The sequence below is a fragment of the Anomalospiza imberbis genome, chromosome 14, assembly GCF_031753505.1.
Source record: "Anomalospiza imberbis isolate Cuckoo-Finch-1a 21T00152 chromosome 14, ASM3175350v1, whole genome shotgun sequence".
NCBI lineage: Eukaryota > Metazoa > Chordata > Aves > Passeriformes > Viduidae > Anomalospiza > Anomalospiza imberbis.
In genome coordinates this window covers 7,675,733-7,701,457 of record NC_089694.1, presented here as the reverse complement: position 1 = coordinate 7,701,457, position 25,725 = coordinate 7,675,733, and the positions used below count along the sequence as shown (strand labels likewise).

The 25,725-nt window shown below is 49.9% G+C and overlaps 1 protein-coding gene and 1 long non-coding RNA gene across 3 annotated transcripts; both read right to left on the bottom strand.

Moving 5' to 3' along the window:
- Nucleotides 1-2,615: 2,615 nt before the first annotated feature.
- RAP2C (RAP2C, member of RAS oncogene family) lies at nt 2,616-12,485 on the bottom strand. The gene is made up of 3 exons (XM_068204737.1): nt 11,931-12,485; nt 9,887-10,206; nt 2,616-5,111 (listed from the first exon to the last, which is right to left on the bottom strand). Exons 1-2 carry the CDS (start codon nt 12,201-12,203, stop codon nt 9,928-9,930), a joined length of 552 nt encoding a protein of 183 aa, XP_068060838.1. The 5' UTR covers nt 12,204-12,485; the 3' UTR covers nt 2,616-5,111; nt 9,887-9,927.
- A 4,772-nt stretch (nt 12,486-17,257) lies between these two features.
- On the bottom strand, nt 17,258-23,209 carry LOC137482434 (uncharacterized). 2 transcript variants are annotated; one of them, XR_011004061.1, is made up of 3 exons: nt 23,079-23,209; nt 22,456-22,604; nt 17,258-17,390 (listed from the first exon to the last, which is right to left on the bottom strand). It is a non-coding gene; the product is annotated as an uncharacterized lncRNA (long non-coding RNA). The 2 variants fall into 2 exon arrangements; XR_011004060.1 differs by lacking the exon at nt 17,258-17,390 and adding an exon at nt 18,496-20,008.
- Nucleotides 23,210-25,725: the final 2,516 nt, after the last annotated feature.

Genomic DNA, 25,725 nt, shown 5'->3' with positions numbered 1-25,725 from the left:
AGGGAAGTGCAACACTTAGGATTTTTCTTCCCAGGCAAGAACAATTGAGGTCACCCAGCAACTGGCAGTGTCGCTGAGCCTCAAATCCCACGCAAGGCTAATCACTGGAAATATGCTTAGGAGGAAGGAAGGCACTGCTAAGAGAGCTGTCACAGCACACTCAGACTGAACCGGCAGAACACCAAGGAGCACAGACATGCCACAAACCAAGCAAGCAGCAAAGCCTCCCCTAGGAGTGAATATTTTACAGGTTCCTACAACATGAGAGACTCCGTCCCATCAGTTATCGCAGTTATTGCTCCAGAGCCTTTGGAGGGACTTGAAGAAAACGGCTTTGAAGTAGGCAAGCAAGCTGATTCCACAGTAAATACATTGTTTCACCAGAGAAGAAGTTTCATCCCCTACAATCCTGCCATCGTGTCATGGCCAGCCCAGCTCAGTGCTGCCCTCAGCAGCACCCGCACACCGCCACCAGCGGGACCGCCCCTCCGAACGGAGCGCTGTGCTGAGCTGCAGCTCAGAGTCCTCCCCCGCTCCCCGCAGCTGTACTGACCGGGCAGAGATAAAAGCGGCTATGTAAAACACCCCAAACCCACATTATTCCACTTTCAGAGCGCAGAGCATCGGGCCACGGCATCTCCTGACAGAGCGCGCCCGCAGCCGCGGGAGCTGATGGCGCTTCCTCCAGCGAGCCGCGACTCACCCAGCCCGGCAGCTGCCCGGGCGGCCTTTCCAGCAGATACCTCACTCGGGCCACCACGCACTGCTGCGGAACCGTATCTCATTTTAATTAAGACTAGACACTTCCACCTAGTCTCACACTGTAATTACAGCCCAGCCTCCCGGGGCAGATGCCAGCGTGCAGCTCCACACGAGGCGCGGCCGGCGGCTCTCCCTCCACCCTGGCAGGGTCAGGTGCGGCGTTCGTGCGGCTGTGGGTTGCACCCCCGCACAGCCCAGCTCTGCCCTGGGCAGTGACACAGTTACGAGTCACCCGTGCCGGCTGGCGGAGCGGGGTGGGGACAGGCCTCTTGCCTGTGCTGCAGTTGGCTCCTGCTCTCTGATGGCTCTGCAGGGACATCCCTGTCCTCTGGCTGCACAGGGGAAGCAGGACACTGCAGGCACCTGGAGAGCAAGACCTGGCAGACCAAAGAAAAAGCTGCCATGAAACAACCCCAAAACCAGACAGAGCAACATGACATTGCCACACCTATTTAACAAAGGATGCTACACAAGTCTGTGCAGCAGCAACTGAGCTCACTCTCGGCACCAAAGACTTTTGAAAGATAATAGCCTTAAATAACAATCTTATGTCCTTCCTTAAAATCCCCAACCCAGCCTGTATTACACTGTCACCCGGAAACAAACCAATGATGTAAGTCACAGGGGCTCAACAGCTGTATCACTTCCCAACCTACAACTGGAAAGAGGAAGCAGCTTCCTTAGTTACAGCGAGTGCCATAAGGAATTGGGAGTATTGCTGCATTCTGACTTCTTTTAAACCACAGGAGAAGTCAGACTCACGCAGCAACGAACCCAATAGTAACACAACAAAGCAGACAGATCCTGAAATGTCAGGTCCCACCCTCAGTGACACTAATGAGAACAGGGCATGCTTCACCCTCACATCTCAGCTAGGTTAGGGAAGCAGATATTTCACCCAAAATCACCTAGAAGCACACATTGCTCTTCTCTATAATTTTCCTCTCGAGATGGAAACTACTTCTCTATTGCAGCAAAGAAGTGTGAGCAGGAAGAAGAAACAGCACAGAAACCTACCTACAAGATAAGGCTAATCTGTTTCAGCTGGAGGAGGGGTGGTGAGCAGGCTACGTGGTTTGCCTGCTGACACACTGCTGAGGACTGAAGGCACCAAGGTATCAACTTTTTCTCAACTTGAAATCACATTTTCCATTAAAGCACAGCTTTCATTACAAAGGCAGTACTAAAGGTCAGTGCCAAGACTGTACGTCCTGAGGAAGATGCACTTTTTGTTACAGGGCCCAGATGACAATCACTGACTTGGCAAATTCAGGGCTTTTACTGAGCATTTAAGATAATTGCTATCAAATAGCTTTGGGCACTCTGGTTTTCTGGAAAACTCCTGTGCCTCTCCTGTGGCAGAGCTCCAGGAGCACTCACTCCACCAGGGTGGTGGAAAGATGTCAGCTCTGGCTGGAGAGCAGCTACAGACACTGCAAGGTGATGCCAGGACTTGTGGCCATCTTCACTTACATAAAGCCTGCATGAAAACAAGAACATTAAAGACTCACACAAGACAAACACAAATTTCTTTTGAACAAAGCTCCATCACACTGGCCTGTGAGGGGGCTGCTCTGAACTGGCCCCCAACTCAGGGAGTGCCTGCCCTGCACAGGAAGACCATGCACTGCCCTTCTCCCTCCTCTGAGCACCCGAGACTGTGAGATTTACACCCAGCTGGGGCACAGCTGTACACCCTGTTCCCCCACACCAGGACTCAAGACAATTCAGATGTGGTTACTGCATTTAGAATAAAACCAGGACCTCAAAAACAACCCACAAAACAAAAAGCAGCAGCAGCTTGTCAGTTCAGCCCACTCCAGAAGAAACTGAACACAGACTACTCACCCTGGTTTGGTAATACAGGTATCTATTTTATTAAAAAAGTTACAAACAGGTGGACTGTAGGGTTGTCTTACAAAATGACAAGAATGAATTCTACTGGAAAAAAACTTTTTACAAAGCATTATAGGTAATTGTTCCATTTTTGCACTTGTTATTCCAGATTTCACCTATCACTGATAAAGATACAGTACATTAGATACAAGATGTTAGGTTACATTTTTATTTGTAGAGCCCTACTGCAGTGATTTGAACAACTCCTAAACAGATGCCATAGTAAAGACAATACATATTGCATTTATTATTAGCCTCTTACTCTAATAAGCAACTTCACATGCAAACTATTGAGGAAGCCTAAATAAACTTTTGGTCCCTTTTTCCCCCCAAAGTGTGCTGAAGAAACCATCTCTCATTTTCCCAGTCCTGTCACTCTAAGCTAGTTCAAGTTTAAGGGTTTTTTTCATTTCTTTGTTTTTTGTGTTTTTTTTTCCTTTTTTCTTTTTTTTTTTTTTTTTTTTTGCTGAGGTCAATGAAAATGAACACTGCTTTGAAAACTACCCATAGGAATGAACCATTGATCAATATCAACCAACTTTTAACCTTCTTAGACAAAGGAAAACTAGGATCTTCATGAATTACTTCCATATCCTATTACTTCCTTACAACCTACAAAAAAGATCAACAACCATCACTTAAAAAAAAAGTCTAGTTTGAATACAAGGTTTGGTTTAATTCTGATATTAAAGTGCAAACCTAAGTATTAGCCTCAGCCTGTTTATAAAGTTTGTACAAACAGGAAAAAAATTTCAAGTAACCCCACAGAAAAAGAATCAGGTGTTTTAATAACCAGGCAGAAATCCTGGAGTCCTCTTCTTTTCAGGATTCAAATTCAACACTGAATGTAGACACAGAATCTTTATTTCTGCTAATATTGTAAAGTCAGCCTGCATTATTACCAATAAAACACATTAATATTGAGATACTGTACCGGTGATCTTTTATTGTTTTAAATGCCATCATCCACAATACAATTTGTGAGTTCTTAACTGCTTAACCTCATATATCCATCACTGCTTTTACTGGAGCTTTTCTCATAGATATTTACCTATTACAGGGAAAGAATGTACATTTCTAGAAGCATGTTCAAATGACTAAAGCTGGGCTCCTAAAAACCTAGAACTTTGGTGCAGTAGGTGAGCTGCAGTTATTAAATTTCTGCAAAAAAAATTACACATTTTAAACCACTGCTAGAAAAAGCTCTCATGTATGCAACACATTAATAGAGGTGAACAAAAAGATTTCGTCTGTTCTTTGTACATTTTCATTCTGCTCTTTATACCTGTGTTATTGTTAAAATTTTCAAGTATTCAGAGAAAATGTTGATCAGGTAAACAATAAGGAAGGCAATGGCTGTTTAAAGCACGCTTGCAGTTAGTATCACTGAAACCTGGTGCTTTTCCCCTTGTTACACCAACTTGTCTCTAATATTAAACCTGTTCATTGGGAAAAAAAAAACAAACTAAAAAGCAATTTGTGACAGTGCAAGAAAAAAATTAACAAATATTGCTTTAAAATATTATTCAGAAAGACAAATATTAGGAACTATAAAATGTAAAGTGATCTTATTTGCATTAGATTTACATATGCAGAGGTCTACTAGATGTCTCTTACTGTGCCAGGCAAAGCTGAGCTGACAGGCTAGGCATAGATCCCATTTTGAAGGATACATTATCCCTTTTCAAAGGCATAGAGAAGCATTTTGTAAACAAACAAGTTTAGAAACTCAGTAGAAGGAAAAGTGTGCTGCTGTTTTTCAATGCTACAATTGTCATGTTCAATTAAGAAACCCGAGATTGCGAGAAACATCAGCTGGGAACTTTCTATGCCATTCCAAGTAATCCCTACTGTCACATCAGACTAGTTACAAACACATTGTCACAGCTGCATTTGCCAAGAAAAGGGATACTACATCCATACAACAGAGTGCCTTCAGTATCTTTCCATGACACTGTCACACGTAAACAAAAAGTCTCAAAGAATGACCAACTACACTGTAGGAGAAAACCTTGCAAATAGAAGTAAGCACTGATGCGAGGTAATATACAGAAGTAACCATTTGTTTAAGGCTCAACTTATTCTCCATTAAAACTCTCTTCTTTTAAAAGGCATTGAGTAGGTAATACTGAGTTTAAGTATTTAATAAATACAAATTCAGAATTGATTAAAGAAATCAATTAAAATATTAAAAATGAACTCTTGCATATTAGCCATTATATGAACTTAGAAAGCTATAAAAGGACTGATAGATAAAGAACAGATTTTAAAACTTATGGTAAACATGCTAAGCATTCTGATTAAGGTGTGTGGATCCTGGAGGCCACCAACCTTATGCACTTAGATGTATGGCAATGTGCTGTAATAGAGACAGGTTTACCAAGGCTCAGCTCTGCAACCTGGGCTGAAAGTTCTCCAAAGCAGCATCTGTGCAAGTTTCCTCTGAGTTTTATCTGCAATTTAAACAAACAAACAAAAAAACAAAAAACTAATGAAAGCCATATTCAATACACATCCAAAGTGAACATGGCTCCTCCCCTGCCTGGAACAGCCAGTTTTCCATGCTGAGCTCCACTGTTTTCCACAGCAGCATTCCCAAATGCTCCACTAACTCTGGTAATACAGGAGGCAAGCAGGTAACAACCTACTGCTATTCACTTTTCAACAGCTGCTGCTGTGGGATATGAAATGGCATCTAAAGATCTGAAAAAGCCAGGAAATTTAAGTTCTCTTGTACAGATGCACCAATGCAGGACCTAGTGTATGTGTAATAGCCAGTAACATCCAGCAATGGTCTTCAGCACAAGTTCTGGGAACAGGCAGATGAGCCAACTAACTCAGTTTTGACACCTGTGTTCTCAGCAATCAGACCCTCTAAATGACTCCAAAAAAGCCCTTTAGCATTCAGACAGCCTCAGCAGGGCCAGAGCTGTACACCACCATCCTCAGTCAAGCACACCAACACATTACCAATGTGACCAAACCACCTTTGCATTTCAGATAACTTGCTGTAGCTCCCAGGATTTATCTTCAGAAATATCCTGAAAGTCTTAGGTGAAGCTCAGAGTCTGTAGAAACCTGTCATATGTATGTGTATGTACTTCATTCTAGCTTGATCCATGACTTTTCAGGGAATTTGAGGAGCCTTCTCAATTCTTGAAGTAATTTCTCCAAATGAGTCAGGACCTTATATTTCCTACTGCACCATTTTTTTTCAGCTGTTGATTTGCTCTCAGCTGAGTCTGTTACCACAGAGTGCTCTGACATGGCCAGGTTTCCCCTCCTTGCCTAATAACTGGTCAACACTCGGGAGCAGCACTCTTGCCCTGACAGGAGCCAACACCTAGTGTTGGCTGTTTGTGTGTTTTCCAGCTAACAGCAATGCTTTCCCAGTCTGGTGAGATCACTCCCACTCCACACACTGTGGCTGGTCCACAAGTTTTAGACAGAGTCCCTGTACTGTCAAAAGCAGTGAAGCAACATTTAGCTTCTAATGGTGATGGATTAGACCTGCTTAACAGATGTTTTATCTTTGCCTAGAGCACAGAAGAGGTAAAGCACTTACAGTGTAGCTCCTCATCCTACCAGAGTTAGATCCACCCCAAAAACTTCATCTAAACCCAGCGTTCAATAATGTGACCAGCAAAGAATTGCTGGGAATACTAAGAACAGAAAAATGAAAGAATGGTATGTAACTCCACATGCCCTTCAGCATCCTTGCATTTGCAGGTTAGGGACCTCCCAATTCACATTTGTCATCTTCCATTTGTGTTTAGTTACTAAAATTAACACTACAGGATACCTTATCCGGCTTCATTTGCCTGTGATATTTTACACCACTCTCTGGTCTCTTCTGTGAGCAGGGAGGAGAGAAGGGGAAGTTAGAAAATATAGTATAATAAATGTGTCTGTGTTGCACTGCCACACAGACCAGAAGAGAGTACACTTGCAGTTTTTATTCCTACTCTTCCTTCAACCTTGCTAATAGCAGTTACTCATGAACACAGGGGACAGAAACCACTAATCAGAATCAGTCTTTCATCCCAACCTTTAAGGTGTTACCAATCTTATTAATATCAGAAAGACTTTAGTGCACAAGTACTGTACCAGATACCATACTTTAAAGAAGATTCAAATTACAAAACAGTGTCATATTGAAAATTCAAGAGAAATACCAGAGCAAGGAACACAGAGCAGGTCCTGGAACTCTCCTATCTCTGAATGCAAGAGCAAAACTACAGAAGACCACTGCAGAAACACAAAAGAGGAGGTGGGGAACAGGATGTGAGAACAACACACATTTTTTTAAAGGAACTAAGGGTTATCCTTCCTATGCAGTTATGTTCCATCCTCCATCTCAGCCAAGGCAGCTGACTGGAACAACAGTTTAGCAAATGCTTCTCAAAAATGACATGAAAGAACATACAAATCACAGCTGACAGACAGGCTGAGGTATCAGCACCAAAAAGAGGTTGAGTGGTACCTGAGAGTTAAAACTGACACTGGAACAGCCTCAGGCAAAGCTAGGCCCAGAAAAAAATCCACCCCCACCCCTCCTGGGTTTCTGCACCAGAAGTGCAGGAACACAAACTGTTGTATGTGCTGCTCTGTGAACTGACACACCCAAGACTCCTCCTGGACACAGCCAGGTTACAGAACTCAGAGATGATGATGATCCCAGGACACAGCTGTAGTTCAAGCCCACAGATTCTCAGACAGCTGGTTCTACTTCCTCAGTTTCAGTTTACCTAGGAGGGGTCACTCCTAAAGCAGAGGTCTGACAAGCAGCAATTGTTTCCTGTATCACAGATAAGCAGGATTACAAAGCTGATTAGAGCTATCACAAAACACTATCAGCACCTCTCCTACCAGAGCACATCAGACAGAAATTATCAAGCAGCAAAGGCTTACCATCAAGTTAATGAGATCCTACATCTACTCAATCAAACAACAAGGACAGAGTGGGAGCCAGGAAGAGCAAAGTACCCCAAAAGTGTTAGCCTGAAATGAAATATACAGAGCATAAAGACTGTGAAAAGTCAGAATGAGTACTAAAAGTTCCAGACATGGTGAGAACTGGACTGAATAGGAAGTGGATCAGGAAGGAAAGACTTGTTTGGCACAGGTGATGAGACTGTACTAGGCAGAGACAGCATTCCCCAGAAGCAAGGAAGCAGTTTGCTGCTGAAGGCTTGGGGTGATTGTCTAAGCCAGGCAGAAGGAAGAAGAGGAAATCTCTTTCACAAAAGCTTAGATCCTCTGTCTCAAGAGCTCACAAAGACATAAGAATACAGATGTTTCTTCTGAAGCAAGGACATGTTTAGGAAGCCACCAAACCTAGGTAAAAGTTATCATTCAAAGGAATAACGTGGCCCTGCCCCTTCTTCAATTTCACCTTTAAGATCAAATGTGCTACTTAGTGCTCAATCCAGAAGCAGACAGGTTACAAAGCCTCTCTAAGAAGCAATCAATTCCAGAACTATAACTTTCAAGGATGAAAGGCCTGATTTTGTCAGAGTGCAAGACCGTAACCTGCACAAGACAAACCATTAGTAACCCAGGGGATTGCCATATCCTTTGGCATGATACTTCTAGTCCACATAATCTTGTTTGTGAAGCTGCCTTAGAAATAGCTGCAATATTGCATTACTATACACAGCTCAGGATATTATCCTTGCAGCACTCCATTTTTTTAAAAAAAGCAGTAATTTCTTAGATTCATTTCTTCTTAGCTCTCCACAGAATCTGCAGGTGTGATTAATGTACAATGAGAGACTTTATTTGTATTTTCCTCTGCTCCAAAACAAGCTCGCTCACCTTTTAACAAGCAAATCTCAAACTTACACCTCTTACACAGTGACAGCAGCCCTTCCTAATTTCACAGAACTGGAGATAAAAACATCATGTATTATCTGTAGCATGACAGCGCTAGGGCCATGAGCACCTAAAACTTGGTATTTACAAAGCACTTGATAACAATCTCAAAGAGAAGCATTGAGACTTCACTCTGACCTTGCACTCAAGAGTAAAGAGGATACATAGTCCAAAGCTTCCAGTAATAACCTATTTTCCCCTCTTGTCACTCAGACACAAAAAGCTCCTTTGAGTTAAGCAAGTTACTAACATGGCAGTGGGAGTCTGAGCCTCAAGCAGTGCAGCTGTCAGGAGGGGCAGTTCCTTCCCCTGAGTTTCCACATCCTCCCTCATTCCTGCACTTGCTCTCGGAGATCACGAGTTGTTTGCAAAGGTCCAACAGACAACTGGAGGTCTGAGGGACCAGCTGGCTGCACACAGAGCACACCAACGGTGCTCTGCAGTCACATGGATTTGAGCCAGAGGTGAAACAAGACCTGCAACAGCTACAGGGGAAACAGGAGTTGGGGGGGTTCAGAACCACCTCATGGGAATGCACATCAGGGAGGGACAGACCCGTGCACAGTCAGGTGGAAAAAGGTGATGAAAAAGACCACACACGTGAAAGGCAGCTGTCCTGGAGGGAAAAAAATAAAAACCAAAGCAACACCTGACACAGGGGAAGCTTTACAGAGGGCCCTCTGAACGCTGGACTCTCATCACACCTCTTGTGAGTCACTGTGAAAGGAGAGCTGTGCATTGGGAAACCATTTTACAGTGTGTTCTCTGCTCTGGAGATTTGAGATGAAGAGCACTTTGTGCATGCCCTTGACTATTGCATGTGGGCTTCGAGCCACTTCTCACCACTCAGGGTGGTTCTCTTGCAAGAGAAACTAATTCCACTGATAAGGCAGAAGGGTACTGTCAGTTTCTGTACTACAGGACTTTATTTCTTTTAAACAAGCTCAAAGTCTTCTCAGTAAAACTACTGGGAAATTTGGTCACGATAATCCCATTGAACTCCAAGGTAACTCCCATTACTGGAAAATAATTCAGACACCAGCTACAAGAATAAACCCACTGTAACATCACAAAGCACTTATGCAGAGTAACACAGCATCAAATACAGCACTGACAATCAAAATAGGTGCAGATGAGATCATTCACTTTGTGTCATTGTAAAATTACTGCAAGCAAATGCAGCGTTCCCTGACTAACCCTACTGAGGTAACACGAGACGTCCATTTGACTCAACCATGTGCACAGGCTCCCATCTTTTGGAGGAAGGCTGCCTCATTTCAGACTCCCTGTCCCTTTATCTCTTACTGAAACACCATGTTTAGGCACCTCAGTTAGTTATGACTGTTCCACCAACCTGCTCTGTATGGCCATGGTTGAGGTTTTTCTTAATATCTCTCACTGGACGATGCAAGTTGTACAACACTGATCTTGTTTTTCAGGCAGGGAGGCATAGTTCATTTGCCTGACGATCTCAGCAAATAGTTCATCCACCATTGTTTTGCTCTTGGCTGACGTCTCCATGAAGGGACAGCCCCACTCCTGAGCCAGGGCTCTGCCTTCTGCAGATAAGACTTCCCTCTCCGACTCCAGATCCACTTTATTCCCCACTAGGATCAGAGGAACTTTCTCGTATCTCTTCACCCGGACAATCTGGTCCCTCATCGGCTTGATGTCCTGGTCAAACAATCCAGCTGGTTAGTACATGCAGGGAATCACAGGGAACTGCCACAGAACCACTGCAGAAACACATTTCAGTAACCCTCACGAGCAACTGAACATTAAAAATACACCAGAAGACTTTTTAAACTCATAGTCATGCAGATATAGAAAATTTACTACCTATCACTAAGTTACTTCTTCTTTTATATAAAAGCATACACACTTTCAAGAATTTATGTGCATAAGCCAGCAGAAAGTGACTGCTGTGCTCTCAGACAGTCGGCTCAGCCAGAGGAGGACACGGTATTGCTGCTCTGAAGGCTGGTTTCAGCTTTCTGAAGAAGTTGTCTCAAGTCTAAGGACCTGTAACCCTAGCAGGGGCATGCCATTACACAACCATTTAGGAAGTTTGTGCTTAGTTTACAGCTTGAGAAAGCCATCAATTTAAATAAAGCCTTCTCAGTCCTGGAATGCTTAGAATAATTCATTGTGAACACATTTAATCGCATGTAAGTAACCACATTAGATGCTGTAAAGAGATTTTATTACCTAGAGATGCATTTATTCAAGTCTGAGCCGACACGGGGCGTTTACACTTGAAAGTCTGAGTCAGCCTCCTCTGCCCCCTGAGTGTTTTAAGTTGCTATCAGTACTACAAATTCTTGCATAGTCCTGAGACAAAGCAATCCCAGCGTTTGAAGTTACCACTGGGTAAAGAACTGCAGAGAGGTTTACACCTACAGCCTTCAGAGCAAACACTACAGACAGACGGCAATAATTAAATATTAACAAGGAAGATTACTGTACATGCATTTCTCAAATAATGAGGGCCCACTGGAACCCAAAAATCAGTGAAAATGAGAGCAGAAGCATCCCAGTGCCACTGCTGTTGTTTCCCAGAGATAAGCATGTCTTCAGCCTGCACAGGGCTGTTTCGAGGCCTCTGCTGAGATAAGGTTGAGCCTTCAGCAGAAGCAAACCGTGGGGGTGTGCAAGGTCTTGCCAAGCAGCTGGAACACACCCAGCTCAGCAGCCCAAGCCAAGGCAGGAGTTGCAAATCCCTGCGCTGCACAGAGTGCTCCTAAACTCACTTACTGCCCAAAAACAAAGCCCCGTTTCTACAGGCAGCTTAGAGCAATTACTGGCTGAGACAGTTCCTTTTTTTGGAGAGTCTTAATAGCAGAAATCAAATCCAGATCCACAAATTATCGTGTATAGCTAGTTCTCCTCTCCAGTACTCCACCTACGCTGAGAGAGCATCGAGCTCGTGCTGGACAGGAAAATATTTTGGGGGCAGGGAGCAGAAAATAGCAGCTCACTTAACAAGTCCCAACTGCAGAACAATGAGACTCTCTTCAAGAGCAACTGCAGAAACATGCCTCTAGGAAGGAGAGGGGGTTGGAAGGGGAAGTCTCTGTTTTAATATCGAGTGATTTCTTCACAAAAGGGGGATTGCCAAGAGATTTCTGTTGGGGAAGTGGGAGCTAGGCATTGTTCTCCAGCACTGCGTGGGATTTAACAATGGTGGCACCCTGATAAGTACCTGCAAAGCAAGCAGTTTTCCATCAGGAAGCAGGGCTGGTAAACGCGCTTTCAAGCTGGGCATTTACACTTTTGGCCCTTCGGAGATAAAGCGCTTCTACGCACACGTGGCTACCCCTAAAACTTCCTCCTCGGCCCAGCGCCTCCCCCGGGGCACGGCCGGCTCCATCCGAGGACGGGACACCGGGCGAGGTTACCTGGAAGGACTGCTGGTTGACCAGGCTGTAGACGAGGATGAATCCCTGCCCGTTCTTGATGTACAGGTCGCGCATGGAGGCGAACTGCTCGGTGCCCGCCGTGTCCAGGATCTCCAGCACCGAGGGGGACGAGTCCACCTCGATCTCCTTGCGGTAGAAGTCCTCAATGGTGGGGTCGTACTTCTCGATGAAGGTCCCGGTGACGAACTGCACCGTCAGGGCGGACTTCCCCACCCCCCCGCTGCCCAGCACCACCACCTTGTACTCCCGCATCGGGCCCCGCTCGCCGCTCCCCGCCGGGCCCGGGCCTAGGGCAGGCGGCACCGCGGCCCTCGCATAGCCCCGGCCCGCCTCAGGTGAAGGGCGAGGCCCCACTGCTCCCGCGCCGTGCCGGGGGGAGCGAGACCCCCGTCAGTGCCCGGCGCGGCCCCGGCCCCGCTGCGCTCCTTCACCGCCGCGCTCCCGCCATCGCCGCCTCGGCCGCGGGACCCGCCCGCCAGGCCCACCCCCACCCGGAAGGCTTTTGCTGAGGCACCGGAGGCGGCCCCGCCCCGCCGCCCGCCGCTCACTTCCGGCGTGCTGCGTCACGGCCCGCCCGAACTGCGCCCGGGGGGACAGGTTTGAGTGTGGCACCGAGGCACCCGTGCTGTGCTGGGGGACAGGTTTGAGTGTGGCACCGAGGCACCCGCGATGTGACGGGGGACAGGTTTGAGTGTGGCACCGAGGCACCCGTGCCGTGCTGGGGGACAGGTTTGAGTGTGGCACCGAGGCACCCGTGCTGTGACGAGGGACAGGTTTGAGTGTGGCACCGAGGCACCCGTGCTGTGACGGGGGACAGGTTTGAGTGTGGCACCGAGGCACCCGTGCTGTGACGGGGGACAGGTTTGAGTGTGGCACCGAGGCACCCGTGCTGTGACGGGGGACAGGTTTGAGTGTGGCACCGAGGCACCCGTGCTGTGACGGGGGACAGGTTTGAGTGTGGCACCGAGGCACCCGCGCTGTGCTGGGGGACAGGTTTGAGTGTGGCACCGAGGCACCCGTGCTGTGACGGGGGACAGGTTTGAGTGTGGCACCGAGGCACCCGTGCTGTGACGGGGGACAGGTTTGAGTGTGGCACCGAGGCACCCGTGCTGTGCTGGGGGACAGGTTTGAGTGTGGCACCGAGGCACCCGTGCTGTGACGGGGGACAGGTTTGAGTGTGGCACCGAGGCACCCGCGCTGTGACGGGGGACAGGTTTGAGTGTGGCACCGAGGCACCCGCGATGTGACGGGGGACAGGTTTGAGTGTGGCACCGAGGCACCCGCGATGTGACGGGGGACAGGTTTGAGTGTGGCACCGAGGCACCCGCGCCGTGCTGGGGGACAGGTTTGAGTGTGGCACCGAGGCACTGGCCCTGCCCGGCCCCCCAGCATGGCGGCGTTGACATGGCGGCCGCGGCCCCAGCCCCTAAAGGGCGGCTCTGTGAGCGGCGCGTCGTTCCTCCACGAGCTCCTGCTCGGCACTCGATAACTTGAAGAAACTCCTCTCAGCTCCCTGCGGGAAGAGACCCGCGGGGGAGGGGACCCGGGCTGGGGCACCGGCACCGCGGTTCTTCATCCCTGAAGCCCGCTGGGCTGGTGACAAAGAGGGTCGCCAGGTTATGAGAGGGATGGAGCACCTCTCATATGAGGAAAGGCTGGGATTGGGATTGTTCAGCCCGGAGATGAGAAAGCCTCGGGTGACCTAATTGCCCCTTCCAGGGCCTGAAGGGAATTTACAGGAAAGACAACGAGGGGCTGATTACAAATGCACATAGCGACGGGAAGGGGGAATGGGTTCGGACTGAAAGAGTGTAGGTTTCGATTAGCTATTAGGAAGAAAACCTTCACCGTCAGGGTGGCGAGGCCCTAGCCCAGGCTGCACAGAGAAGCTGCCCCGATCCCTGCAGTGTCCAAGGCCATCCATGGCAGGGCGTGAAACGCGATCCCCTCCAGGGTCCTTCCCGACCCAAACCACTCCGTGACTCTGGAAGTTGTTACCTAGAGGAAAGGCAAGATCCGTCCCGTGTCTTTGCCGCCTCCGTGCCCGGCTGGCCGGTTTTCCCCGTCCCGCGGCCGCCAGCGCTGACTGCCGGTGTCGGCACGGCGCCACAGCCGCGCCCGCCGCTCGCCCGCCGCCGAAACTCCCCCTTGCTAGGAGCGAGCGACTAAAAGGAATCCACGTCTGGTTTCTCTCTAAAATAAAATCCGCCAGCCGCTTCAGACCCAACTCGACGATTCCCCCCCGCAGGAGAAGCTGCCCTCCGATGAGAACACGTTTGTTTCTGCTGCTCCCTGCGGACCGCAGCCCCTCAGCGGGCACGCGTGGAGGTGCTGGATTTGTCCCGTGCCCCTGCGTGGCCTGTGTGAGTGCACGTCCAGGGCAGCCGCAGCTGCCGCGCTGTGTCCATCCTGGGCTTCCAGCAGCCACAGAGAGGTGCCTGGTCAAGGCTAAAACCATCCAAAGGCACTGAGGAGGTGGCTCCGCTCGTGGCTGTTTTCACAAACAGCTTTATTTTATTCACTTTCTTTCCATAAAGAGAACATGTCCATTATGGGAAAAGGTCAGTGAGGACTTTTGTCCTCCAGAACAAATCTTACTTATGTTACACCAAATTTTATTTACTCTTTTTTTATCAAATGTAAGTAAAAAGCCCTCTCCTTCCTTCACCATGCCTCCAGAATTGTGTTGTCAAGTAAATTGCTGGCAGGAGGCAGACGTGCCTGGCTGGAAGATTTTCATGTGGCTGGTGAATCAGCTCGAAAATGTAAAAAGGTGAGCCTTAAAACAGGCTGCCTCCTACTTTAACCCCATTAGAAATCACGAGTTGTTGCGAAGTACCTTAATACACTCAGGGTGCTCGGGATAAAGGAAAGCCGCAGTTGCTCCCAGAGGAGATCCCATCTAATTTTAACCATGACACAATCGGCGACAGTGACAAATGGGGGGAGGGAGAAAAGGGGCGAGGGAGGATGAGGGCGACAATAATAAGATTACACGGTCACTTAGGTTCATTATGTGCACGTCTTTGTGGCACTGCTGGCCCATTATGTTTGTGATGGGTGGAGGAATGACTGCGGGAGACGAAGGGGCAAAGAGCACAGCGGGAGAAAAGACAAATATATTTTTGTGCAATTGACTTTAACCAGCAACGCCTCACTCTTGGGCTGAAGGGAAGCACGAGCAGGTGGACACAGGATTGGGAAAATTGATTTTTTTCCCCTCCTGCAGTATTGATTTGGATTGCCAAGATTTATTTCCCAACTCACAGCACTTTATACCTGGGCATAGATGGCTACAGCTGAAAAAGAGGGCCGATCTCAAAGTGCACCAGGCTGTTTGTTATCCTTAAGACGAGTCATTCCCTTCATTAAACAGTTTGCACAGCTCTTTCACTGCCTTGTGCCCTACCACATATCCCGAGCCACAAAAATAGCTGGTGATGTAAAAGGTTTTGAAAGTCTGGATGGGAAGAGCTGCTTCTGCCATAAATGGCCAAGCCCTGAGCCAGCCACGCAGGGCACCTCCTGCCAATGCCACCTCTGCCACTCCCTCGCTATCGCCATCCCCTCCCCTGAGGAGTGGCACATCCCGGGTCAGAGGCCTGATTTAATCTCTGCCGCCACTTTCTCCACGGCTCCTGCCAAGGAGAAAGGAGCAGGGCTCAGCCCTCGGTGCTGCCCCAGGAGGGTTTGCCCTTTCTCAGCAAAACAACCTTCCCAAATGAACGTCCGGGCAGGATTCGATTGCTGCCAGAGCAGCTCTGTGCTGTTGATGGACTCAGCTGCTCTATGCTGTGCCTGCAGCCAGCAACAATAAAGCAGGCTCTTATTAAATTAACCTGCTAAGACACAGATCCTGCAGGGATGTTCAGGGAGCAGACAGATGGCACAAGCAAGGGCCAGGAATAATTGCAATCCCCATTTCACCAGTGTGAGAGATGAATCCTGCCCGGTGCTCTGCCCAACAGGGAGGTGGGACTGGGAGCAGTCACCCCAAGAGGTGACAAAGGAGCCTCTCCAAGCCATGGATGGAGTGAGGAGTCTGGAACATGTCCTGTGGATGCCAGGGTGGGTTTGCACCACCCGCCAGCAGCCAAAGCCTCCCCACTGCAGCCACAGTGTGGGTGCTGCGCGGCCGTCACCACCTCTTGTGGGCTGTCCCCGCTGCCATCATCAATCTGCTCTGCCTCCCTGTGTCTGCCCGAGCTACAAACCAGGCTCTCCTCTGCCAGGAAGCCTGCAGCAGGCTGCTGAGCCAGGGCAGCAGGGATAGCCCAGATTTCACCTCAGTTACTGTCTAGCTGGGGACATCATTTGCGTAAATACATGCAAAACCAGCTTAAGACCCAGCGTCCTTTCTTCTTTGCCTCTTCCAGAGGTTTTGCTAATCCACTTATTGTGCCTTATGGTGTTCAGCATGGAAGCTGCAGGGTTGGGACCAGCTCCTCAGGGCTGGAATGGCTACTGCAGAACCAGGGGCTGCTCTCACATGCAGCTCATTCAAGGAGGTCGTGTTACACCAGTCACATAACTGCAATGACAGCTTTTGATCTCAGCCCTGTCAGATCCCAGTTAAATGTGTCTTAGGGGTTGGATGTGTCCACCTGGCCCAGACTCTTAATTCTGGGGCTGTTTCAGAACCTGCAGAGATGCTTTTCTTTTTTGCCAGCTTTTCCTGCCAATATAGAGATGACTCAGAGGCAAATCCTGAAGACCTTTCTCAGAAATTTCTGATTTTCTGCCATCCATCAGCTTTTAGCCATTACTTTAGTCGCAACAAAAAGCATTATGGTGCTTCAAAAGAGGTAAAGGACATTTTCCAAAGCAATTACTAATTCTGAAGCAGAAGTGGGGCTGCACTGAAATATAATTGATACACCAAGGAGACTATTGGGATTTCTGGGAGAAGCATCTCTGTTTGGCTCACAGACATGGTACCAGATCACCAGCCATTTAGAAGAGCTTGGCACAGGGGCTGAACAGCACCACAGGGGAAGATGCTGTTGCTACACCCAGCCACACTCACTGCCTGCAGCCCCTCACCTCCCCAGCAGCCCTCTCTCCTGGTTATCCCGTCTGATGCTGCATCTCCTGCCGGCAGGATCGGCATCCGAGCGGGTCTCTCATCTCCGGGTGGTGATGAGTCACCGCTCCGTGTGAGCGAGCCAGCGGTGGTGAAGCCAGAAATGTGGTTTCACGGGCCATTCCTCTCCCTATTTTCTCCAGACGTCGAGCTCTCTCCTCGTTGCCCTTCACAGTCCAAGCTGCTGTAATCCTTTGCCTGGGAAGCACCTCCAGCTATTGCTCTCCGGGTCTGCTGGGCTCACACCGAGCTGCGGCTCCGTGGCTCTCGAAGAGAGGCCTGTCCTGCACACACCCGGCATGATGCCAGCACAGTGCCCTCTCCTTGGGTACCACCTTCCACAAATTTCTGCAAAGCTGAGGGGACGGGGCTGTCCTCAGCCTTGCCTTTGTTAAATCACCGACACATGGGACGGCCTCTTCGTAGAAATACATATACATACATATTTTAAAGTTTCTAGCCAACAGTAGAGTAAAACTGAAAATACAGCTCCTTAGGCAACAGTGAACACATAAACCAAACCTGTTGCTTTAAACTCCAAATGAAAAGAAAGGAGAGGGAAAGTAAATATTCTGTCAAGATATATTTTTAAGATTTGCAAATATAAAGCAATTTTAAACTGATGTCCTACAGAAAGGTTCCCATTTGCTTTTAGAATTCCACGTTTTTCTATTTTTATCATATTCCTGCAGCATTTGCAATTCAAATGCTACAGAAATGTGTAACCTTGCTCATGAAATTTGCTGGCCAAATGAAGCAGACAACAATTAGAGTGAAACCCCCTGCTTTACTCCCATTGGTGAGAACAAGAGAGAAAAAACGTAAAATTCAACCCAAATGGGGTATTGAGAAAATACTTTAATATGATGTTGATCTTAATAAGCAAAACCATTTCTTTCCTCCCTCTTTTTCAGTAAATTGCTTTCACTTGACAATTTCCTCACAGAGAAGTGACAAGTATTATTCCGAGTCGTTAATTCCTCCATGCAGGCTCTGGCGCTGAGCTCATTAAAGCGTGCTGAGTCCCCGGGCGGGCACTGCCAGGTTGTGCGGTGACCTGGGACCAGAACACCCACTGCCTTGTGCTGTCCCCAGCCCTGGGACAGGCGGTGTCACCGAGACAGCCGAGCACCTCATCTTCGTGGCTCTTCAGTGCCTTGGGTGGGTGACACAGGGACATTTCTGTCAGAATACCGGTGGCCCTTTCCTGGAGCATCACTCCTGGCTGGCATGGGATGCACAATATCTGAGTTCTGGCAGCACTCACTGCTGGGAGTGTGGGAGATTCTTCCCAGGTGGGCAATGCCACTGTCACCAAATGCTATAGGGTGGCACATCCCACTTGATTTTAGAATCGTGGAATATCAAATCAGAATATCACAGACCATCTTCCTGGCATGGCCCTGTTCCCCATGCTGAGGACACTCACTTTCCCATCTCTTTTCCCCAGCCACACAAACACATCAGCAGACAGTCCCTGTGCCTGGCGCATGTCCCCAAATGGCCTCCCTGCACGTCTTGGATGAGATGCCTCCAGAGATCAGCCTGAGGCCAGAGGGAAAGGCTTTCCACAGCAGTGCAGTGGCAGAGCCATGGGCAGTGGGAGCCAGGCAGAGCTTCTCCCCAGGCTGCCTTTGCCAGCAGCCAACAAGCCGTCTGCAGAGCAGGAACACAGCGAGCTCATTATGAGACACTTGATCAGCTTCCCTGTCAAGGGAGGCCAATGGGACAAAGCTGTGTGTCCTCCACACCAGAGCCTGTCAGCTCTCCTGGAAAGAACACCTGGCTGCTTGGAGACAATCCAGGCACCAGCAAGGGTCTTCAAAACAACCTGGAGAGCTGCAGCCTGGATGACATGTGGCATCCATCATCATCATCCAAGGGAGCCAAACCAGCAGACCTCAGAGGCTGACTGCTCCAGGAGCCTGGGAACCAAGGGGTTAAAGCGCTTGGCCAGGGAAGGTCCTGGGAGGAGAAAAGCACCGAAACTGCTTAATTAGAGTATTCAAATTAGATGGGTTGCAAAGCAGTTCATTTCTCAACTTGAAAAAAACAAAATTAATATTTGCCAGCCAGGATCAGAAGCAGTGGGAGCCATTGACAGCTTTGCTGGGGCTCCTTGTGCTGGGGAGGACTCCAGGGGTCCCTGCCATAATTACCTGAAGTCTTCAGTATTTTGTTCTGCAGTTTATGAACTTGCTTGAGCATTTTGTGGATAAAAGGTGGTGATCCAAACCCCAGCTGTATTTCTGCTTAAAGAAGCAAAGGGCTGCTGCCTGGCATTGCAGTGTGACACTTTGGTGTTTCAAAGAGTTTCCTAATTTGCACAGTCTGGAGAGGATCAAACCAGTGGCTGGTGGAATCAAACTGTGGCTCTGCCAGGCTGGTGCTCCCTCCCAGCCTCCAGGAACAGGCAAGCACCTCCCATGCCTGCACAGATGGACCAACAAACAGCCCTGCACGGCCGAGCCACCACTCACACCGAGGGCTCACTGCCTCATTGATCCACAGCCATGGACACCTCCCTGTCAGCAGCCCCTGAGCAAGCCCAGCCATGCCAGTGCCAGGGAGAGGATGCTCTTCCCTCTGCCTTGTGCCACAGCTCCAGTGTGGGAATGTGGACCTGGATGCTGTGTGGACAGTGCCAGGGCTCATCCCTTGGTTAGTCCTTGTCCTGTGGGCTGACAGCTTTCCTTGCTCTGGTCCATCTGCCTCACCACTCAGGCTTTTCTCATCTGCTTTTTTGCTGGTCTAATCTTTTCTCTAATATTTAATCCCATGCCAAATTCTTTCCCATGCTCTTAAAAGTATGACATTCTCCAATTTTTTTTTCCTTATCTTGTCTGCATAATTGAGAACCATCTTGAATCCCTTTGTGTTCAGACTTCATACCTTGTACTGCCACTATGTTCCAATCACTTAAACATGAGATCTTTGCATATTATTCCTGTGGAGACAAATTTTTGCATGTTCCCTAGAAAGAAAGTCATCCTCCATTAGCAAGTGCTTTGTGGTGAGTGAGAGGGAACGTCACAGCAGGAGCAGAGGCAGCAGTGGAGAGTCCCACCCTGCACTGTGCCTCAGAGCAATACTGATGTCTGAGACAAGCTGGGATTTCTTTCCCAGCAATATCTTTGCTCTTCAATGGCTGTGAGTGAAAGGCTTTGACACCCTCCATCAGCACAGCACCAGGTGAGGGCTGGCACACGTTCCCTGCCACCCTCCCTCTGGCAATGCAGCTGCCACTGCCCCTGGTGCCACCCACCAAGTCTCAGCACAATGGGAAGAGAAGGAAAAAAAACCACTTCCCCCTGCACAGACACATTACACCAAGAGCAGAGAAAATTGATCTCTGGCTGCTGAGCCTCTCTAGCACTTTGTGTCGCTGAAAGGAATAATCAAGCCTGGCCCTGGAGAAGGCAAAGACAGAAAGGAAATAAAAGCTTTCCCTGTCTGATGATTTATCTCTGGGGTTGGGGCCCTCCCTGGGGGACCCAGTAGTGGTTTTGGGAGAGGCTTTTGCTCTGGGGCCTGGTTCAACAGCAGATCCACAACAATCCCACAAAATTTTGCTTTTCCTGCTCACTCAGCAGGTCTGAGGAAAAGGGGAAGAGGCTGCCAGGGCTCCCAGCTGAGCCCCCAACAAGGGGGCTGCCACATGCACTTACACTGGGCTTGTCCAGGGATGTCACTTGACATCCCCTAGCACAACTTCTCTCCTGTCCTTCGTGTAGCAGCCATGGTGTGATGCAGAAGCCTGGCTTTCTCCAGGTTGTGGCCCTCACAACGACTGCAGGCATTGGAGTTTGAGGACAAGGATCAAAGTGTTGAAGTGCAACTCATGAGGCTGAGCAGGGAGAGAAGGCTCCTCAGTTGCCCTCAAGCCAAGGGCTGAGCTTTGCCCTCCACAAGAGTGTGGGCCATTTGCCGCAGCCCATCACCAGAGGCTCAAAATCTGTATCTAATACTCTGTTGGATCAACAATTACCAGATTAAAAGAAAAATCCACACTGAAAGGGGAGCCCTGAGGCTCCTCCTGGCTCCCGGCAGCACACCCTGAGCTGGCTAGCCCCAGCTTCAGCTACTTACAGTCCAGGGGACACACATTTCCACAGGCAGCCCCCTCAGCCCCACCCTTGCCAAGCTGTCCAAGAGCTGGGGGAAGAGCTGTGGCAGTGTCAGACACCTGTGAGCAGGGGCGTGGGGGCACCATCACATCCCCACACTGGTCCGGGGAAGCTGACTCTCATCTCAGCCCCAGGTAAGCGCTGCCTGAGAGATACCCCCATCATTTGGTGCCCTGTGGAAGATGCAGGTTGGTGAGGCTGCAGGTGGGAGAGGCAGAGGAGGAGGAGGTAGCAGCTCTCTCCCAGCTCTTGCTCTGCAGCCCTGTGCCAGGACCAGCCAGGCTGGCTGGCTGGCGGTGGGCGTTCGTGACTCATGATCCCTGATCACCATCCGATGACACAGTTACTGCCAGCAGGATGGGCCTCCCGCCAGCACAGCAGCCCTGCAGCCCCACGGGAGGGTGGCTGGGCTTTGCCAGCAGCTGTGCTGATGCAGATGGGTGGGGAGGTCACCAGCTGCAGCCCTGGGATGCACAACCTGAGGTAGCCCCTGGCTGGGTGGTAATGGGGGCAGACCAGGACCCTCTGTCCCAGTGTTCAGTGTGGGAGCACAGGGGCAGAGAGGGGACCTGGCTAGGGCCAAGCACAGCAGGCCTTGGAGCCAGCCCAGCTCCCTCAGCTCCCACAGCACCCTCCCTGCCTGCCCAGAGAGCTGGCTCCCGGCAGCAGGCACGGCGACAAATGCCTTTAGAACATTCTTTATTAAGTGAGAAATCTCACTGCGCTCCCTATGCCAAGCCTTAATACAGTGCAGACCTAAATACAGCACGAATGCAAAAGCTTAAAGGATTTCCCATAATTGAGCAAAGCTGGCAGAGGGGCAAGAGCCTGGTGGGGGGAACTGCAGCCCACCTCCCTCCTCAGCATGGGCTACCCTCAGTCTATCCCCACTGGTCCAAGTGTGGCCATAGCCCCCACCCTCGGACTGTTCAGTGTAGAAAATTAAAATCTTCCAAGGCCTCATCCTCCCCAGCTCAGAGCCTCAAGTTGCCCTCGTTACCCTCACCCAAATCCCCTTGACTTATGCAATAGCACAAGTAGCATGGTGATGTGTGACCTGTGCGTCACCCGTCCTCCTGCTGCCAGCACTGCTGGGGCCCTACCTGTCCCAAACCTCACTGAGGGTCACAACAGGGTCAGGGCAGCAGGACTGGGCACATCCAGCCTCCAAAGCACAAGGGGTGCTCCAGACAGGGGAGCTGCCGAGCCAGCACCTGCTGCTCCTGCACACCCCAATATCATGGGATGTGGGTGGCCACCAGCACCCTGCACCCCAGAGAATACATGGCCTTACCTTTGTATTTCCTCTGCCTTGGCACAGCCACACATGGCTCTGAGAACAGTGATGGGAATATCCTGTGTCTCCTTACTAGCACAGCAGAGTGTGACCCTCGGGCAGGCTCATCCCACAGGACAAGTGGCTGATGGCTTTGATTCAGGCTTCTGTGGGGGAAAGCAAAACAGTTTTCTTCAATAAGAGTTTTCCTGAAGCTTCACAAAGCACAAGCACCTTTGCTTTGGTGCAGCCATATGCAGCCCAAAACACCCCCAGCGCCCCTTGATGTGATCACCAGGAGCTGTTCATCAGTGGGAGCCCTGCCAGACATTCAGGTGCCATTGTGCTGCAGATGTGGGGGCAAAACTGAGGGCTGGCAGGGCTGTGGGGCAGGTGGGGCCACAGCCACAGAGGCCTCACAGCCATGGGGAGCACAGGACATGCAGGAACTGCAGCAGAAGCACTGCCATGGAGATGGGCTGAGGGTTGGTGCTGTGAAGCATTAGAGCAGAACTGTGTTGATTACAGACACAGGCTCCGAGCACACAGTGCAGGGTGGGAGGCAGCAGCTCCCTCGGGAAGGCTCTGATAACATTTACCAGCAAATCCTTTACACGAACCATGGAGCAAAGCAGAAATACCTCTGTGGAGCCCAGCTGTGGCTGTGAAGAGAGAAATGGTGCAGCGGCACCGTAGCAGGGCCTCCTGCCTGGCAGCAGGGATCTTCCTCAGGCAGGTGGAGAGGTGTCACAGTGCCGTCCCCTCAGGGCTGCATTTACATTTTCCATCCGGGGGAAGGGCAGTGGCAACAGTGGGGCAGATGCCAGGGCACTTGCTGCTAAACAGACTGGCAGAGCCACCCTGAAAAAGGCAAAAGGAGGAGGGAAGGGCAAAGCAAACATCTTCTGACTGAGCCAGGCCTTGCTGGGACACATCAGAGCTGGGTGGCTCTCCTCCAAGCCTGTTCCCATGGCCTTCAGGCTGTGGCTTTTTCTGTCTCCCTGTCCACAGACAGCTCAGAGGCCTCCCAGCCCACTCCCAGGGATCCTTTGTTGGCATGTGCTGTCATCTCAGAGATGTACTCAAGGCATGTCTCACCTGGCCTGGAGGAGGCACCGGAGTCCATCGCCTGCAGTAACAGCTCTGAGCACAAGCGAGAGGGTGCAAGCTGCTCCTCACACTGCCCTGCACTCTGACACGACCCCTGCTAGGGGGAGTTAAGGGCTGCTTGTGTTGGAGAGCGTATTTTAGACCCACAACTCATTGGGGATTAGCCAAACTTTTCCCCATTCTCTTATTTCTAGTAATAAATACATCAAATTGACCTATTTATCCAGCACTAAGACCAGATTGAATAAAAACTGGCTTTGGACCATCTGAATATGGAGCAAGTCTTGAAAAATCGAATTTTTCCCGTGTTCCCCACTGAAGCTTCAACAGCCAAAGAGCTAAAAGAGGTTTTTGTATGAAACTTTACTTTCCTCCACAAACAAGACCCAGTGAAAAAGTAGATGGGCCAGGTGCTGCAAGACTTCAAAATGACACATGCTGTAAATAGAGCATCATGAATAATTTTGGTCAGATCCTTTAATCCAAATCCACCTATAAAGCAGTTTGCAGCAGCTCCTCCTATTACTTCTGTAAACGTGCCCCAGGTAAAATCCCACATCCGTGGCCCAAGGATACTGTTTGGCCTTGAAACACAATTTAAAGTCTTTTGTTGGTAGACTACCCTCAATTTTCAGTGCTAGTGGGGGACTCCAACTCCCAGCCTCCTCCATGGGGGAGGCTTCTGAGCAGAGCTGGTGTCTCCAGGCAGCCAAGGCCCAGCCATCCCACATCTACATAAAATGCATCACTTGAAAGCTCCTGTATCCATCCTGCACAGAAAGAAAGCCAGACCAAAACTAGCAATAAAAATGATGAGTAACCATTCAGGAAGGATCCCCTGCTTTCACATCAACTGCCTAGAAAAGTTTCAGTTCACTTTTTTTTGATCTTAGAAACGATTCAGACATTTAACTGTGCCATCAGATGAGGCAGGAGTCATTTATGGAAGAAAGCTCTAAGTGGCCTTGACACACAAATAGAGTCAATTAACCTGCAAAGAGAAGTCAGGGGAACAGGCTGATGAAAACGCAGCAGTTACGTAATTTGTCCTGGGCTCGGTCTGTCTGTTCTCAAAGTCAGCAGCTTGTCCTACTGAGGATGAGGAGCAGTGTCTGCCCAGCCTCCCCTGGCAGTGCCTCCTCCAGCAGAGCCTCCCCACCACCACTCCTGCCTGAGCAGCTGCACTGCACCCACATCCCTAAAACACATTCTCAAGCTCATAAACCCTCCCCCAAACCCCAAGAGTCAGATTCTTAAACTCCTTTGGGAAAGGAGTTTGGGAAAGGAGTTTGGGAAAACAGCCAAGGATCCCTCCCCTGCTGTGAGGGGACTCCTTTGTGCTGGCACCAGACCCCTCTGGCTGCACGATCCAGGCTCACCCGTCACGGCTGTGTCCCATCACAGCCGTGTCCCGTCACAGCCACGTCCCGTCACAGCCGTGTCCCATCACAGCCATATCCCGTCACGGCCGTGTCCATCACAGCCACGTCCCGTCACGGCCATGTCCCATCACGGCCACATCCCGTCATGGCCGTGTCCATCACGGCCACGTCCCGTCATGGCCGTGTCCATCACGGCCACGTCCCGTCACGGCCGTGTCCATCACGGCCACGTCCCGTCACGGCCGCCTGGGTGCCGAGGCACATCACAAGGGCAGTTACTCACATCCTCGGGGCTCCCGACGTTGTCCTCTGCTGCCGTGAGCTGAGTGACGCTGTGGCCTGGCACAGCCACACGTGTCCTGGCTCGGCGCCTCCAGCCTAAAGCCTTGATGGAGCAAGTGGTGACTGCAAGGCAGTTTAAGGGTAGGAGCTCCTCTGACACAGAGCTATTGGCAAGAAGGTGGTGACCAAGGTGGCCTCACTGTTGAGCAGTTTTCTTACATCTAAATCTACAGAACGTTACAGAAAGGACAAACAAGCTCATCAAAGAAGCAATTTTCTCTTGCAGCAGCCTAGACCCAGCTCAGCCAGGTGGCTCCAGACCTTGGTGAGAGGCAGCCCCAGTTGGTGCTGGCTGGAGGTGCGAGCCTGGCTGGGCAGTCCGGGGTGAGCTGGGCACTTGGAAGAGAGCTGGGGAACCCAGGCTGCTGCCAATGGGGAGCTCACTGTTGTATTATTGCACTGGGACATTCAAAATGGTATCTGACACAAATGCTGAAAGAGAAAAAGTAACACA